Here is an 18,263-nt window from a genome sequence, read left to right as displayed (position 1 = left end):
TTTAGAAAAATCCTCTTTAGGCTTTCACTTTTACCAGACAACAATTTGTCCTTCAAATTTTTAGCAGCTCAGGTATCCCACCTCTGAGCTTTCCTATCAAGACTAATTAATCATGATCAAGTTTTACAGGAACAAGTCTCAAAGTGTTTAATTATACAAATTCCTGTAACCTACCAGGCTTGTACAGTCATTTCATGTGTGAAAGCAGCAGGAACCTCCCCTCTCCCCCCAAAGATATTAAACTGAGCAAATACCAGCTGGTAAAAGGAAACTTTTGGACCACCATCAGCAGCAATAAACCACCAAGCAGCAGCACCCACTGTGGCAGCACCAACGTAGCCTGCAAGGAAACAAAGAACTTCTCTCAGCACTGTGAATGTATGCAAGACAAGACCTCACTTGCCACACCTAAACTTCTCAAGGCCTCAAGACTTCCAGTACTGAAAAAAAAAAAAAAAAAGGTTGTAATCCATGAATTTAAAGAAAAAAAAAGCCATTGGTACTTACATCCAATAGCCAGGTAGCGGAAGAAGAGCCAGCCACTGATGAGGGGCTCCTTGGGGTTCCGTGGGGGTTTGTTCATGATGTCCAGGTCGGGAGGGTTGAAGCCCAGGGCAGTGGCAGGCAAACCATCAGTCACAAGGTTCACCCACAGCAGCTGGACAGGAATCAGAGCCTCAGGGAAACCCAGGGCAGCAGTCAGGAAGATGCTACAAGGAAACCCAGCAGTTACAAGTTTGTTCTTGTGCATGTCGGTAACGTTTAAACCCAAACCTGCAGCAGCACTTCTGTTCTCTCTCACCCAGTGAAGATCACAAACTGAATATTCACAATCAGAAAACTAAACACATATCCAAGAGCAAAGACTAACCACTGACATGTAAGCTTTGAAGCATTGTCTTCTTCTGATAACTTCAACCCTTTGACTTTAGGGTTGTTTTTTCTCCACTCCACTTGTCTGTATAGCTAAATATATACATACACATGTGTAAAGGCTTGCAAACCACTTTCTAAAAAACACATTTTGGTTCAAATAACCAACCTTCATTTCCCTAGATTACTGCTATTCCCTACAGAAGTTTATTGAGCCTGTAACTTTCATGGCTCCCAGCCTGTGTGAATAAATAGAACAGAAATAGGGGCTGCAGCAGGAGCCATATGAAGGATGGCTTAAAGCTGACAAGAAACAAGGCAAGAGAATTGCTGTGCTCTATCCCACTCTGGCCAAGCTCTGCTTTGATGGAAGGACTGTGGGGAGATCAATATTTACATTTTGTCACCAGCAGTGCATTCTGTGGTGCTGGGTCACCACTGCTCCTCCCAGAGGAACACAAGGCATGTTCCTGGAACCTGAGGTTAAACAAACATCCAAGCTATGCCTGGGACTGTGTTATCTGAAATTCCACATCTTGTACTGTTTGATTAAGGTTTTGGTTTTCCTTCTCTAGAGAATTATTCCAATCATAGAAATAACTGGAAAGCACTACCTACTGAGCTAGAATATTCTAAATACAACTGTGCAACTTCTGTGGCAAGCTACAATTCTTCACTAAAGACAGGCCAGAAACATGCAGCTTCCACAGAGATCCATTGCCTGGAGAGCCTCCTCCTCTGGTTTTAGTGAGAAATACTGAAGACTCATTCATCACTACTCTAGCTCAAAGAAAAAACACATTTAAACCTACCAAACAACTTCCCCAACATTGGAGGAGATCAGGTATCGGATGAACTGTTTCATGTTGTTATAAATTGCACGTCCTTCTTCCACAGCAGCCACAATTGTGGAGAAATTGTCATCTGCTAAAACCATTTCAGAAGCAGTTTTGGCCACGGCAGTACCAGAGCCCATGGCAATTCCAATTTCTGCTTTCTTCAGTGCAGGGGCATCATTGACACCATCACCAGTCTAAAATGACAATTCAGGGTTGGAAATGAATCAGTAAATAAGGTGGGCATTAACATACAGATCCAGAAAGGAATTTTGCACTGGGTGTGGTTTTGGATGCCTAAAACTCATAAAATGCAGGGAAACATGGAAGCAAGTGTTGTCCAGAATGGGGAATTACTCAGAGAAGGCCTAATTAGGGTTTAACATCATTTGCCTTTCCAACCAATAACCATCACTCACCATGGCTGTGATCTCATCGAAGGACTGCAGGAACTCCACGATTTTGGATTTGTGGGAAGGCTCCACGCGGGCAAAGCAGCGGGCATGGTGGCAGGCATCCCTCTGGGCAGCCAGGGACAGCTCATCAAACTCCCTGCCCGTGAAGGCCTTGGTGGACACGTCCTCGTCCTCCACAAAGATGCCGATGCGGCGGCAGATGGCCACGGCCGTGCCCTTGTTGTCCCCAGTGATCATGATGACCCTGATGCCAGCCTGCCTGCACAGCTTTATGGATGAGGCCACCTCAATCCTCGGGGGATCCAGCATTCCCACGCAGCCCACAAATGTCAGGTTGGTCTGAAACGGGACACAGTGAGTTTTAGGGCAAGATCCTGCAGATTTCTCCTCGGGTAGCAGTGAAAGAATTGTTTTCCCTGCATGTTACACCTGTGTTGTGACATTTGGGATCACTCCTTGTCCTGCCTTACCAAATTTTGCTTCAAATGCACTTATCTGAAGTTAAACGTGTTCTACTTGCCAGTCTTGCAAATTCAACCTGCAAGCATTGGGTCTTTCATTTTTATCATCAGTGCCAGGAGCAGAGAGAGCACAAGCCAAAAACTCATGCAACTGTTATGACTTTTCTCCTGAATTCCAGATACAGATTTCATTGGAAAGTTACAGAGCAGCTAAGATGATAATCACGGACTGAGCCCTTGCAGCTGACAGCACAGAGGAAGGGAAGTGAACCTGACTCCCAGAGGGGTATGTGCCATCACAAAACCCCCAGAAAGGTCTTGCAGTTGAGCAATGCCAAACTGAAAAACCATAAAAGCTGAAACCACAATGCAATTTTTGGACTGTTTAACTGATTTCTTCTTTTGCTTTTAGTCAAAAAAAGGTACCTGCTGTCAACAATTTCTTCTAAAACACAAAGTCTCTTCTTAGACTGAGCATTCCCTCCATACAAGTGGGGAACTGTTGTGTCAGACATCAAAATACCCAGAAAGAAAATTCTCAGATGTACTTCCTCGAGGAACAATCAAACAGAACAAGCCACCATTCTCCAGTTTGGGAGAGGAAAAAGTGCTACTGATCTTACCTCATAGTTAATGAAATTTGAGGAGTCCTCCAGATTCATTTCCTCTTTTTTGGGAGGATTGTCATGGGTTGCCAGGGCCAAGCAACGCAGTGTGTCTCTGCCAGTTCCCCATTCTCTAATGACAGACATTATTTTCTGCTTAATTCCTGAGGTCAAAGGTATTTTAGCATTTCCAACACGGACATGTGTGCATCTGTCAATCACACCTTCAGGAGCACCCTGCAGAGGCAAAAAGAAGAAATAATTTAGCTTAATAAATCCTTTCCATTACAACATTTGCTTAAATTACCAAGTCCATCCTCCCACTCCAAGCTGCAGTTAGTTGCACCATAATTTTAAAGTTAATTTTTAAATTACAGTTATACTGTAATTTTAATTTTTAGAATACTTTGCAGCCATTCCATCACCTCTCTCTCTCTCTCTCCCCAGGGAGGGACTGACCTTAACAAACATTTTGCTCATGGACGTGCGGCTCGGTTTGTTCGGAGTGCAATAGACAGACATGGACTTCCTGTCTCTGGAGAATTCCAGAGTGAATTCTTTCTTCATCAGTTGTTTTATCACCTTTTCAAAACAAAAGCATAAGCTGCATTTAGGTGATGCACACCACAGAGCTGTACCCAGGACAGGGGGAGGAGGGCTCACCGAGTTGCAGGCGTTGGCGCGCTCGATTCGGGAGAGTCCCTTCAGGTCGGTGTCAAACACGTTCATCTTCTCAACCAGGCACGTCAGCGCCGTCTCCGTGGCTTCTCCAACCTTCTCATAAACTCCCTTAGCCTTGAGTTAACACAAAGCAAACAAAAGCACAGGAGTTTAAACCTCACCTGGAACCTACCAGAGACAAAAGCTCAAGTGTCACAACAGTGGGGGAAAAAAGCTTTACAAGATTTCATGTGGCTCATGAAACAAGTAAAGCTATTTTAAAAGAGCAGCTTTGAGGAGTCTGATTTGTAGGAACTTGAAGCCTTTACCCTCAAGAGCAGCAGAGAGAGATGTCAGTATTTTATCATCAAGCATTTAAGACATTTTGAGACCTGGTAGCAACTACAAGGCAGCAAGGCAAAGCAAGAAAGCAGCATCAGAGATCTCCAAATTACAAATTACACTTGCTGCTGGATTTAGTTCTCAGTGTTCAACAAACAAGTAATTCTCAGAATTAATACTTCAGAGGGCCTAAGTACTCTGTCCCCCGACTAGAAGGGGATTTAGCACTGCAAGGTGCTGCCCAGACAGATGAGAACATTTATCCTCATTCCCACACTCTCCTCTGTTCCAGGATATGAACTTACTTCATTGTAATCCAAAGAGGAATCATTGCAGAGAGCACAGATCGTTGCAAGTTCCACAAGACCATCATACTGGCTGCATTTAATGAGTTTGTCATCTTTATGCCTTTCCAGAGGGAGAAAAGGAGGAGACTGAAGTTAGTTATTTAGTATTAGCATTTCATTTCTTCATCCTCTTTACTGCATTTCCATTTAGTACAATGCTCATTAGTTATGGACTTGGAGCTACAGCAGTTGTTGGGAAGAGCAGGATTGATAAAGGGGAGTTCTGGAGTTTGGATCAGGATCATGAATGGAATGAGAGGATCCCTGATGACAAAACCTCACTGCTCCAGTGCCAGTGTCACAGCAGCCTGGAGAAGGCTCAGTGATGAGCAGGGTGGCACAGCTGCACCTTGTGCAGGGCTTAGTGAAACACTTAATAATCAATATCTCAAGGCTTCAGAGAGAGGGAAGGGACATTTGACATCACAAGAAAGAAGCAACTTCTCTCCTTTCACACTTGGAAACAGTGAATTGATTCCTTTTCTGGAACATTCCCAGACTTCTACAGCAAGCACAAGACAATGAAGACAGTGCTCAACACTGTTATCTTCCCCTAGCAAAATTACCACAACAGAGGTAACAGAGAACATCTTTTATTAAAGCTCTGAAGGAGGGGGAAAAGGTCTGATGGTGGAAAGATGTGGATCATTACTCTAAGAATTCACAACACAGACCATGACATGTCCCCTTATGTAAGCTTTTGTTCACTTGTGGTACTGCAAACAAATTCCAGCGTTGTGTAACACAGCACGAGAACAAAAAGAATTTAAGGAAACAAGTATGAAGTGTGTTTTTAATGTTTCATCTGGCATATAATCCTACAGCCATAGGCTGTGGCTTTAAAGTCCATCTCTCAGGCTGTCACCTCATCCATCCCTCCCAAAACTTCCTCTTTTAAACTCAAAGAACACCAATTTATTGAAATATTCAGAATTTGTTATAGCAGGGTGTGTTTTTCACAGCCCTCTTTTTTTCTGTTCCTTATCAACAGTTTCTGAAGAACAATGCAGAGCCTAAGGTGCTGGGATCAGTTGTGGATAAAGGATTTTTCAAGATGAACTCATTTGAAGGTCAGATGCAATCTGCCAGCTTTTGCTGCAATTCTTAATTATTGCTGGGTTTGTGCTCTCAGTTTGCAGTAAGACTGAGTGTGCTGAGACATGGCAAAATTACTGCAAACTCTGACAATCTCCCAATATCCCTGGAAAACAAATCAGTATGAAATCTGGGAGGTTTTTAGTAAGAAATATTTGTGATTTTATATTCTGAATGAATAGGGGAAAGTTAAGTATGATATATTTTAAGAGTAAGTGAAGAATTACTGATTTTGTGCAAGAATGGTTATAAAAGGAACAGGCTGTGGAAGCCAACAGTGTCTGAAGTACCAAGTAAGACCTGTCAGAAATGGTTCATATCTGGAGCAGGTCCTGCTCTGGGGCACTGCAATGAAAATGCAAAGAAAATTCCTTCTTTTCTCCCCCAAACTCCATTTTCAGTGACAGTTTTCAATCCAAGGTGAAGTCAGTCACCTTACTTAAAATCCCTCCAAAGCCACTGCTTTAAAAGCTGTCCATAAATGCAGAAATAAACCAGCCCTCAGGGCTGGAGTTGAGCTGAGTTTCCCTGTGCTCCATAAGAGCCTTTCTGAGGCAATTTCCCTCTCTCAGAATCCTTTGTGTCTCTAAATGAAGTGAGTTTAACACGCTTGTTCACATTCCCTCAACTTCAGCAAGTGCAAACAGCACATTAACAAACATTGCTGTGTGTCTTATTATCCCCCACATCTGTCACCACACTCCATTTTATTATTTTGTTTATCTGGAGCTCTTCTGAGCCCAGCTAAAGTGCAATAGCTGCGAGTTTTGCAAGGTCTGGAGTCACCTTGTCTAAGCAAATGCCTCCTGAAATGAAAGCAGAAGCTTTTGACAGCAATTAGCTTTGAGAGAAAAAAGAGAACTGGGGAATTAAGATTTCCAGCTGCTGGGAACACCAGGGTCTTAACTGCTATGGAAATTAAACAGAGATAATCATTATTGAGATGGGCAAGATTGCAGGAGTCAGAGGCACACGAGTGAAACTGCACAAGGCTGAGATGTTTACAATAACTGAAATTAAATTCTACATCATCCACAGCAGGGTTCTACTCTGCAAGTAAAACTGAATTGATACGGTTACAGAACACATGGAGGACTGATCAAGTAAAAGGAGCTGCAGCAACCCAGTAAAAAGAGGCTTTCCTTCAAGAAGCAGAGTCCTAAAAATTCCTGAAGTTTCCAGGATGATTCCAGGATGAGCCACTTACCTCACTGGTAGAGACTTGCAGCTGATAAAGTAAACCAAAGCTCATTCCTTTCCTAAAGGACTGGGTTTAACAGCAGCTCAAATAGCAAAGGCTGGACAAACACCAACAGATGCACCAATAAACTACTGAGGGCCAGGGACAGGAATTTACAGTCCATTTAAGAGGTGACTCCAACACATTCAGAAGATGCCTCAGAAAAAACAACTTCCCCATTCTCTGAGGCAGAGAAACTGGAAACACTGAGCTCACAGATTAACAAATGCTCACCTCTTCAGATTTACCCAGTTTTTAAATAAGAAAAGTAAACCTCACTTAAAAGCACTGAGATAGCCAATCTCAGTCCAGGAAGATTTCAACAAAATAAATTCTCTCTACCCTCTTAATAATTTTTAGATTATCAAGGGAACACTGCAATACTGGAGACTTCTTATGTTTAATGAAGGTTTACTTTTGTACAATTTATCTTTGTTTTCCTGTTTATTACTTCCTCCCCAGCCCTTCAGAGTGCATTCTCACTGGCTGACCTCTCACTAACAATCACAAGTATTACATGCATCCCTTTTCCAGACTAAAGTAACAGTGAATGCATGACCAGACAAATGTTTAACTTGCACAGAACACTTACACTTCTCCCATGGGAGCATATGTTGAACCAGTTACAGTAAATTCATTCAGAGAGCAGCTGTCTCCTTCTACTCTGTCCAGGATAAACATCTGAAATTAGAGAGTTAGAAGTGTTACTACCTTTGAACAATAATTAAAGCAAGAGATTTAAACAGGCCTTAGGCAAGCAGGTACAAGAGGCAAGTTCAGTCTGAATAAACAAACCAGACAAGACCTGATTCTGTGCACTTGGATCCCACATATGTTTGAACAGCTCCATAAGTGAAGCACAAAGTACAGGGAACAGCCCTGTGCCTACAGAGCTCTGAAAAACAGAGCTGAAAACCACAGAGCTGAGTACACTGCAGCTGGGAAAACCATTCACACACCACCTGACAATCCTCACTAGGTCCAAGCTCTTCCTAAGCTTCACACCTAATGTTAATTAATTCACACCTGTGAATTAATTCTCATGTAACACAAATCATGAATTAATGCTCTGCTTTGGAATAGTCAAACACAGCTCAGCTGGACACTGTCAGCTTGGACACTGACAATTTCTCCCAAAATCCAAATAAAAGCATCTACAAATGGGAGAAGCTGAGATCTAAGAAGTGAGGTTTTAGCAAGAGGCAGACTATGGCCAGTTTCTCTTAATACCAGCCTTAAATCAAAGTGTTTCCTGTCCTGGTTTTCAGTTACAAGTCACTTTACCACACGGGGCACTGGGAGTTTAAACCAATCAGCCCACTCCAATGCTCTCCTAGCACTGCTGAAATGATATTTCCAAACTCAGACACCAATCTAAGGATGCAGTTGTACCTCTGTGAGATCTGCAACTCAGTCTGTCTCTCCTTTGTTTCCTTTCTAGGAGAGCTGCAGGCAGAATCTCATCTGAGAGGATGGAGATAAAAACCACAGTGCCTGAAGCTCTTTTACACTCATGGCTTGTTGGGGTAGCACTGAAGAAGATAATTTCTCACTAATTGATGGTGTATCCTAATGGAACTTCTGATCTAGCACAGGCCATTTTGTCACATCACATTTTAGCAATGTCCCCCTCTCCTCTCATTGTGTGCCCTCTGTTTTAGACAAGCATCCTCACAAAGCACAGCCCAATAAAATAAACTCACTGCTACAGGTATTAGCATTTTGCTACATTTTTGAAAACTTCAATTCATGTTCTTTTGCAGCCCTCAGAGATTAAAAAGGAACCAAGTTGTGCTGGACAAGATCTAAAACATTTAGCCCTCTAAATAAGGAGCAGAGCATTTTGAGCTTTTAAATAAACACAACTTAAATGATGAGTTAACCAGGGAAGCCTCCTGCTTTTGGCATCTGCAGGATGAAAAAATCCCTGCAAAGACTAGGGCAGTTATGCAACTCTACTGCAAGTAACCTCCTCTGGAATACTGATGAGCAGCTGCTTTGTGTCTCTTAGGTATAAATACTACGATACTTAAGGAAGTAGAACAAGTCAACCACCAATTAGGAAGAAAAAGCCATCAATCACATGAGAACAAAGTGCTTAGGGCTTACAAACTTTCAGCACTGGTGTGCAGAGCCCAACATGCACACATTTGGAATTCTAACCCAATGTAATGAGGCTCTGGGCATTGCATGCTGGAGTTGCTGTGCCACCGAACATCTGAAGTTATTAAACAGAAGAATTCAGTGTTTTCTCCATTAAATCCCTACACGGAAGGGCAAACTGGCAATGAACATGCATTATGTTAAGGGACCAGCTATCAAAGTCCCAAATAAGCCAACACCAGACAAATTATTGGGGGGAAGGGAGGAGAGGCACAGAACTCATGCTTACCTAAAAATACACCAAAATGAAAATGACCCTGGCAACGCTGGTGACAGGGTGAACTGCCCCTCAAGCTGCCAGATTAGTCAGTGCTGCACACTGACAACACTGCACTGATCCCCATCAGACCAGCAAAGCCACTGAAGGTATCAAATAAAGGTGGAATCACTCAGGAGTGAAAACACCTTTGACTACCAAACTTACTGCAGTAAATTTCCTTTTCTCACAGTAAGTTTCTCCACCATTGTTGTCTTTTTCAATTGAAGAGGCAAGTGTTTGACACTTACACACAGCCTGTTCTACAGTGTAACTTTCTAAAAAAAGGCATAAACCACACCAAAGAATTACCAGTAACCTGAAAGGCTCACAGGCAAGTCAATGGAAAGCTGCTTACAAACAACCCTCTCCTCCATCAGTGTGGGCACAGCTATTTTTGGCCATGACTAAAAAAGGAAAGAGACAAAAGCCTTCAAGACTACACAGCAGAACACTGAATTCAAAGCGGAGGCTTATCTTAGGAAAATAGAGCAGGGCTTTGGTGATGTGAGAACTGAAAGAGCCGGGATCAGGAGGATCTGGGCAGTGCAGACTCCCGGAGTGCCCGAGGAGCGCAGGAGCAGCAGGAGGGGCCGCGGGACGTACCCTGCACACGGACATCTGGTTGGTGGTCAGCGTGCCCGTCTTGTCGGAGCAGATGACCGAGGTGCAGCCCAGGGTCTCCACGGAGGGCAGGCTCCTGACGATGGCGTTCTTCTTGGCCATCCTGCGCGTCCCCAGCGCCAGGCAGGTGGTGATGACGGCGGGGAGGCCCTCGGGGATGGCGGCCACCGCCAGCGCCACGGCGATCTTGAAGTAGTAAATGGCGCCGCGGATCCAGGAGCCGCCGTGCACGGGGTCGTTGAAGTGGCCGATGTTGATGATCCACACGGCGATGCAGATCAGGGAGATCACCTTGGACAGCTGCTCCCCAAACTCGTCCAGCTTCTGCTGCAGGGGGGTTCTCTCCTGCTCCGTGGCCACCATCTCGTCGCGGATCTTCCCGATCTCGGTGTTCACCCCCGTGGCGATAACCACCCCCATGGCCTTGCCAGCAGCAATGTTTGTGCCCTGGGGTAAGGAACGGCAGGGAAAACTTGGAGTCAATTTACAAAGTTGGAGTCAATCTACAAATAGGTTCTGTGGGGTGAGTTTCTTATGTTTGGTTTGAATTTAACAAAAAAAAAAAACAAACCACAAAACCCACTCGAACCAAACCACCTCATCCAAGTTCAGACTGTGCTTCAGCCAGGATATGGAAAAGGGTAAAGAGGAAGAGGATGACACTGCCTGTGTCTGTAAGGGAACACTCAGGGTGGAATTTCTGCTCCCAGAACAGGCTCAAAACGAGTCAGTATTGATCTCTCACAAACCCAGCTGCTGAGCAAGCAGTATGTGTTTCAACTGGAATACTGAATGTGCTTTACTTATCTTTTTTTTTTTTTTAATTAGGGCTCTATTTTGTTAGAAAATATTACTCTATGAGTAATAGATGTGTTCTCTGGAGCTCCCTGTGTGAACATATTTAACATGGAAAGGAACAGTAAAATTAAGCTGCCTGCCAGCAAAAAGTTATTCTTTTATCTGAAAGACATTTAATCCTTCCTTCAAATAAATTGAACAAACAATTTTATTCCTATACAGAAAGCCAGTTCTCAACTTTAGCTACACAACACCACAATCTGTGTGGGCTCTTATCACACTGAAGAACTATTACATTAGAAAATTGCTTCAGAAACACTAAAAGTGTGTGTTCCACCCTCCAAGACTTCCTTGTGAAGGACAAAAATAATTTTCCTCATATAGACTGGTTTCATCCAGCATCTTCCCCTGAGGACAGCTTTCATTAGAAGTTAATTTGGTTCAATGTGTATGGAGACACACATAGAGATATGTACAGAGAACAGAGCAAAGTCATACAGTTTTTCGGGGAAGACCTGAAGTTTTGCACATTTTTTGTCAGCTTCAGTGTTATTTTATAAATGTTTTGAAAACCTCAAAGTAAATGACTTACAGAAAAGAGCATGTTCTTCTTGTCTTGATTTACAGCACGAGGATCAGGCACAGGGTCTGTGTGCTTAATAACAGACACAGATTCACCTGAAATAAAGATGAAAGTCTTAAGTCCTGAGGGAATCAAAAAAATTATAATCTTCTGAGATAAGCTCTGAGATTCTTAAGATGCCAAAATTCTTTCCTCAAATGATCTTAATTGTTTAAGTGAAACAGGAAACATTTCAGTTGGCCAAGAAAACAGAATGTTTGGCTTTCAGCAAAAACTCTGTATCAGTTTCTACAAGCATGTCACACAGGTACAGAAAGGTTCTTTTTCTTTAAAAGCAGATGTTCACTGCTACACCACATTTCACAAGGTGGTGCTCTCAGCTTCAGCACTGAGTTCCAGTACAGTGTAAGCTCAAGAGAGCCAAAGCTTCCTTCCTTTAAAAGGATTTTGTTGAGCAGCATCTCAGACCTCAGTCCTGTTTTATCCAACAGGAGAATTAAGCATCAACTTGGCTGAAAACAGCAAAGGCTTCCATTAAAACAAGAATTCTGTTCCTTAAATAAAGGCAAGGAACAGTCCCTTTTTACAGAATTCTGATGGGCTATTTCTACTTATTCCAGCAGCTTTGCAGGCATGGAGTGCATCCATTTTCCTATGCTAAACATAAGTAAAGCTTGATCAGTCGTCTGCTACTCAGGATCTGTGGTGAGAAACTCTGGAGCCTGTTTCAAGGATGAAAAATAAGCTTCCTATGAATACTTTACTGTTTTAAAATTCAGAGCTAGTTAACAACAATTTATGCTACCAAAACAGGCAGACAGATCTCCATGTTCCAGCTGAAAGAAAACTGTTGTAGCATGCTTGGTTGATTCCCAGCTTCTTTCCTATATTCAGAAGTGCTGCTACTTTGTTTTGTTTTCAACAAATCTGAAAAGGGCTCTAAAAATAGTTCCTGCATTGGAGGGCTGGTACCAGAAAACACACGAATGTGTGTGCACAGAATTTGAGCAAATAAGGCTCGAGTGCACTGAGTCTTGAGTGCACTTAAAAGCTTAAAAGCTGCCAGCATTGCAAAAATTGTTCTGTGCTGTTGCAGAAGACATTTAGTAAGATTTACATACTTTCAGACTGGAGTGGTGACACGATGTTCAAACCTAGAAGACTCCGTGAACTAGATGAGAAATCTCTTTTTATTTTTTTGAATTTTAATTTTCCACAAATTGCTTGGGTCTGCTGGGGAAAGAGGATGGCCAAAAAAGCATTACAAGACTCAGTAACAATGTTCATCCCACTAAAGGGAAAACAAAGCCAATGATGAAGCAACACATTCAGTCACTCTAGAAGTTACCAGATGAGAAATTTACTGCACTTGAACGCAGAGAACTTCAGTAGCTGCAGGCTTGTTTCTAATGGATCATTGCAAATAAATGGTGAAAAAGCACTTTCAATTATGCACATAATTACATGAAAGTCACAGAAACTGTACCTGTGAGAATTGACTGGTCTACCCTTAGAGTTGTAGATTTGATAGAAGTAATTCTTATATCAGCAGGAACCTTGTCTCCAACTGCAAGGAAATGACAAGACAAAGTCAGAATTTTGCTGTTTGAGAGATGACTGACCAAGTGTCCCTTCCCTCCATCAGCCAGAAAAATGACTTTCCAGAAACTGCACAGATGACTGAGACCACCAGTAGCTAATTGCAATATTCCCATTTTCTGAGGATCCAACACACCTTGGCAATTCAGACTTGCCCCTATCTAACCTCCCCGAAAGAAGCTGCAAATCACTGGATTGTTTTTCTAACCACATGGCCACTTGAAAGAAAAGGGAAAACATTCTCAAGAGCAAGATATCAATTTCAGAAGACATTTTTATAAACAATCAAAACCCGTAGCTAAGGTGAACCAAGTTCCCTTTTCAGAACAACTGGCAGAATCTTTCAGTTGTTTTCTCTATGCCCAAAGTGAGTCCTCTGCTCTCCAAAAATCACATTATCCACATCTATTTATTTAGAAAACTAGAAGAAGTTGTATTTTCCTTTTCTTTGGCACCAATTGTGAGAATAACGTGCTTCTGCAAATATGCTCTGGTAATGTTACACTGAATGCTGCCAGATGTTTCAGAGTTGGAAGAACCTCAGATCACACAGTAGCTTTATTTTCCAGTAATGCTGCCCTATTAAATAACCACAATCCATAGCCCAGTTACAATTTTCACAGATCTCTGTTGTGTTTATCTTGTCATGCACATTTCTACATTGCAAAAGAGAATACTGAAAGGAAAACAAAATAAACAGCCCACAAACAACAAAACATCCACTAACAAGTGCCTGAGACACCAAGGCAGCAGATTATAGCAGTTAACACCACACTCCTAAAAATGGCAGTGACAAATCCAGTTGTCAGTCGAGCTCCAGCATCCCCAACATCTCAACATTATCTTCTCCCTTCCTGCTTCCTCTTACTCAGCTTTTCCAAGTTTTTAAGAAAAAAACCAAAGCTCAACCATTTTGTGCAAATAAATGGCTTCATGCAAATGAACTTGCTAAAGCACATTAATGAGGCACATTTCTGATTCATATGGAGGGGTTCTACATTCTGCATGTCAATATTGCTAATTAACACATGATTGAACACTCCTAATGTAATTTAACACTGCAAGCATTCAAGTGTCAGCTATATTATTATAAAATAATGCAAAGAAATAAAGAAGGGTGAATAACTAACTAAAGACAGCTGATCTTTTCAGTAGGTGCAATCTGTGTCCCTGCAGTGAAATTAAAATAAGCTGCAATTCCTGCAGGAACTGCTTATGCAATCAGCAGCAATAATGCACATTAAGAAATAATATCATGAAAAGCTCCACAGTGGTGTCACAGCCTCGGCTCATCCAAGCCCTCACACCCTGCAGTGCCAAACTGTGGAACAAAACCCTGGAGAGGAGAATGAAGTGCTACTTCAAATGTCAGGAAAACTTGTCCCATGTGACTTCCTGTAAATTCAGAGTAACTCCAACCACTACAACCAGCAGAAGTTTGTATAGTTTTGTCTGTAGAGTTAGATGTGTGTTTTTCTGAGCGTGTGTATATGAAGGGACAAAAATCCTGCCACAAATGTGTCATTACACCATGTGAATACTAATTTAAGCCACAATGCCCTTGAGCAGCAGGAGAAAATAGCCTCAGACAAATGGTGACCTAGGCCAAAAAAGGCAAAACTATTCAATTGCTCTCCTGGTGTCCTGAGCAGGGTTATTTGCAGACACAGGAGCAGCTGCTCTGCAGACAGGGCTGGACAGGCCGAGCCCCCAGAGCAACCTGCACAAACACCCCCAGAGCCCTGAGAGCTGCAGCCACCAGGGCAGCACTGGGGGAGATGCAGAACACAAAATAGAAACTGTTAAAAAACGATCTTAGAACTTTCAAGCAACTGGACAGAACATACGGCAAAGTTCACAAGTGATTTTCTAACCTACTTCTGACTGCTCCAAGTGGTTCAAACTCAATATTCACAAATACTTGGAGAGACCCCTCTAACAGACAGTTGATATTCAACATCAGCATTTCCATGAAAATACTACTGTTGGTACCAATTGCCTGAATCTCCAGAACTGAAGTGTTAAATTTATTATGACAGTGCAGCTTTATAAATTTATCTCAGTGATTTAAGATAAGACACATGATTCACTCACCCTCTCTGACTGGGAAGGCTGTAGTGAAATATTCAAGGCATTTCCAATAGGCAGGAGAGCTCTATGTCAGGGTCAATTACAGAGACATTTTAAACAGCCCTTTGCAAAATAACAACTATGAGACCAAATCATTTATAGTGTTGAATATACTTTTAAGAGCACAACTGAAAAGGAACATAAATAGGAAGCCATCCTATGACAGAGGGGAACCACAGGAAATTTTCAGTGAGCAGTATACCACAGATCTCATCCACAAAGAGAAGGCTCTTTAAACATATACTTTAAAACAGGAAAAAAAATTGGAGGCTGCAGTTGTTTTTAGGGAAGCTTTTTAAAAATGATATAGTTCAGTCCACAGAACCAATGGAAGTAAAACCCAAGGTTTGCAAGAAATGAAGAAGTGATTATGTGTTTGTGTTGCTCAGCACAGAGCTGCTACAGTAAATGACATAATTCCATAGTCTGCCATCTAAAATAAAGTCAGTTGCAGAAATATTTTCATCCATTATTTCAACCCAAGTTTTTAATCCTACATAGTACCTTGATTTGTACAACAGCTCTGAAGAAATAAAATAAGCTGCTTTCAAAACTGCCCAGGTATGTGCTCTGAAACATAATGTAGGAAATACAAAACTACTGATGAGAACAGCCCCAGCAGCTACAGCACTGACTGCTGTCTGGAGGAGGGAGATGGGGTTGGTTTGAACCATTACAGCTTTACCCTCAGAATCCTTTTATTTATGCACAGAATTTTATAATTTTAATACAGAGCTTCAGCACACAATAAATGAGTCTGTGTAAAAACAACCTGGTCATGACAGGGGGTTAAAACAGATAAATATCCATTTTATTGAACTGTGCATGAGTCTACACTGAAACAGACAATTTACAATTTCTACTCCTTGGTAGAAAAACTGGAGCAGTACTTTGTTACAACATGAATTTAGAATTTATGTCAGTTGCTTTTGCACTGTAAACAGGGCAAATTTAGTACTTTCAAATACTGGGTTCTTCACCCACCCAACCAGCACCCACCACTCCAGCCTTTCTGCTCGTGTTCAAAGCCCTTCTCCTCCTGCTCCCAGTGCTGCGGGTCAAGTTCCCCCACATGAACAATCACTGACAGATATTTCATTTTCACACAGTCCAACCCTGCTTCTTCTCCACAGACTTGTCCCAAATTGACTTCAAGTACAGAATGTATTATTGAGCAACCTGAGTCCCAATTTTATCCTTGGCACTGACCAAGTCCTACAGTGGAATTATCAACTCATTACCTGGCTGTTTCATCTGAGCACTGATATCCCTTTCAATACTTTACCAGTTTCCAGCAGAGCAATAAAATTAAATATTTCATTTCAGAATTCTGTCAGACAATGGTTTGAGACACTCCCTGGGAGACCTCTACAGCTAAAATACAATATTAATTTTGCAGGCTGTGGCAGTCTGTGCTTTAGGCAGCCCAGGAAGACGGTGAGAAGTGATGGGACACATTCTACAATGAAGGTGGAGGGAAAACAACTATTAAAGTTGAGTGGATTTCAGTCCCTTGTATTTTTAGTTACTTCTGGGTACTAACAAAGAACCTTAGACTACAAGAGGACCATACTCATCTTTCAGTCTCAAATTATGAGACCATATCTCAGTACAGTCTATTGAGATCCATATTCCAGATATTCTAACCAAAACTGCTGGTGGCAGTGGGCTCAGGAAGCAACATTACCTGTACCCCAAAAGCCAGCATGCTATAGAACTGTCCTCAGAATAAAACTGAAGTTTGAGATGTGTACTTTGAACACCAATATCAGCTCTGTTAACTCTGACCCCTCACACCCCTGCAGACCTGCTCAGGTTCACAGGCAGGGACATCATAAAAAGTTTTGCTTCTTTTTTATGTTAATTTGTTACAAGACCAATTCTTAGCTAAGAAAGTGATCTGTTTGCAGCAAGTCCCTCTTTGTGATCCCAGCAAATGAAGTAATTCTTCCTGCAGATTTCAGGAGCTCTCATACATACCATGTACCTCACACTTTATTTATGTTTATCATTAACCAAAGCCAGCGTCACCCTGGATCTGCTATCAGCACCTTGGGTTGGAACTGGACTTTATTGTAATAAAGAATATCAGTACAGCTCCAATTATTCCAGAGTTGAACAGTTTTTGAACACAAACAGTTCCTGAAACTGAGTAAAAGCATCCCCAAAAGAACTGCCACAAACCACCAAATTTTAAGAATGAAAGTGAATAGATTTAAAATAACAGATAAGGGATGCTACACACGTCAATCAGCAGAGCTGAGGATTTTCTGAGTGTTGAATTGAGCATTGAGTATTGCTGGGGACAGTAATATTTAAAGTTCACACCTGAATGGTTTGTTTTTATTTAGAGGTAGAGCTGCTCCAGCAGAACTGGTTTTTGTATTAAACTTCCTTAACACAAGCTCAGCTTAGCTCCTCTTCCCCCCTTCTACACAGACAATCTCATTTTTCTTCCATAGTATCAGCTTTTAAGTATTTAACACTTCCTGAACAGGGCATTAATAAAATGGTACCAAAAATCAGAAGCTCTACAAAACAGGAACACAATTGAGTCCAGCTACACTTTCATACAAGGCCAAGAATGTCAAAGTGTCAAAATTAGAAGAGAGATTATGAATCAAATTTTAAGTCTGAGTTTCCACTCCAAACCAGGAAGGTAAAATTTATTTTCCATCAAGACAGATTCCACCAGCAAAGGTCCAAGAGTTGTAACCATAGCAGTAAACAGCACTTGCTCTCACTAACAAGGTGACAGAACACATTTAAATTCATTCTTTGCATTAGACAATGTGCATGAAACAGCCTCTACCACCCACCTTCTGCATTCTGGGCTGACAAAACATCCCCAGAGCTCCCTGTGCAGTGTATGCAAGGTGTGAGCATCCCAACCAAGGAACTGTTCAAGGTAGAGGTTAAGATAAATTTAAACAACACCTATATATTGTTTTCTTATAAAGGAAAGCCAAAAGGACAGAAAAAGCTTTGGTTTCTGGGACCAGAGTATTTCCAGGTCAAAAGTGAGGTTGAGAGAAATGCAGATACTGTGTTAAATAGTACATAAGAGTCAAATTTTTCTTAAACTTGTTTCTTTTCATTCTCTAAAATCAGACTTGTTTGTCATTCTCTCCAGAATGACAACAGAACACCAGAACATTAGGTAAGATGTGCTGATGGACAGGGACCCTGCTTCTAAGGCTGCACTCATTTCTAAACCACATTTGTCTAGTTTTAG

General features: G+C 41.8%; 1 protein-coding gene across 3 annotated transcripts in view; it reads right to left on the bottom strand.

The window, feature by feature from the left end:
• Positions 1-18,263, bottom strand: part of ATP2A2 (ATPase sarcoplasmic/endoplasmic reticulum Ca2+ transporting 2) — a 42,927-nt gene that overhangs the window by 7,874 nt on the left and 16,790 nt on the right. For all 3 annotated transcript variants that reach the window (XR_010030145.1, XM_063173100.1, XM_063173098.1), the window contains exons 6-17: positions 12,786-12,866; positions 11,309-11,394; positions 9,901-10,365; positions 7,468-7,556; positions 4,499-4,601; positions 3,855-3,986; positions 3,651-3,773; positions 3,210-3,428; positions 2,129-2,464; positions 1,686-1,906; positions 508-710; positions 255-340 (exon numbers count right to left, since the gene is read on the bottom strand). Coding sequence is in view for 2 of the 3 variants with exons in the window: in XM_063173100.1 (XP_063029170.1) it covers positions 255-340; positions 508-710; positions 1,686-1,906; positions 2,129-2,464; positions 3,210-3,428; positions 3,651-3,773; positions 3,855-3,986; positions 4,499-4,601; positions 7,468-7,556; positions 9,901-10,365; positions 11,309-11,394; positions 12,786-12,866 (2,144 nt within the window). In the remaining variant the exon portion in view is untranslated. The remainder of the gene's footprint in view (positions 1-254; positions 341-507; positions 711-1,685; positions 1,907-2,128; positions 2,465-3,209; positions 3,429-3,650; positions 3,774-3,854; positions 3,987-4,498; positions 4,602-7,467; positions 7,557-9,900; positions 10,366-11,308; positions 11,395-12,785; positions 12,867-18,263) is intronic.

Source organism: Melospiza melodia, chromosome 20 (assembly GCF_035770615.1).
Source record: "Melospiza melodia melodia isolate bMelMel2 chromosome 20, bMelMel2.pri, whole genome shotgun sequence".
Lineage (NCBI taxonomy): Eukaryota > Metazoa > Chordata > Aves > Passeriformes > Passerellidae > Melospiza > Melospiza melodia.
This window is presented reverse-complemented; position numbering and strand designations above follow the sequence as displayed.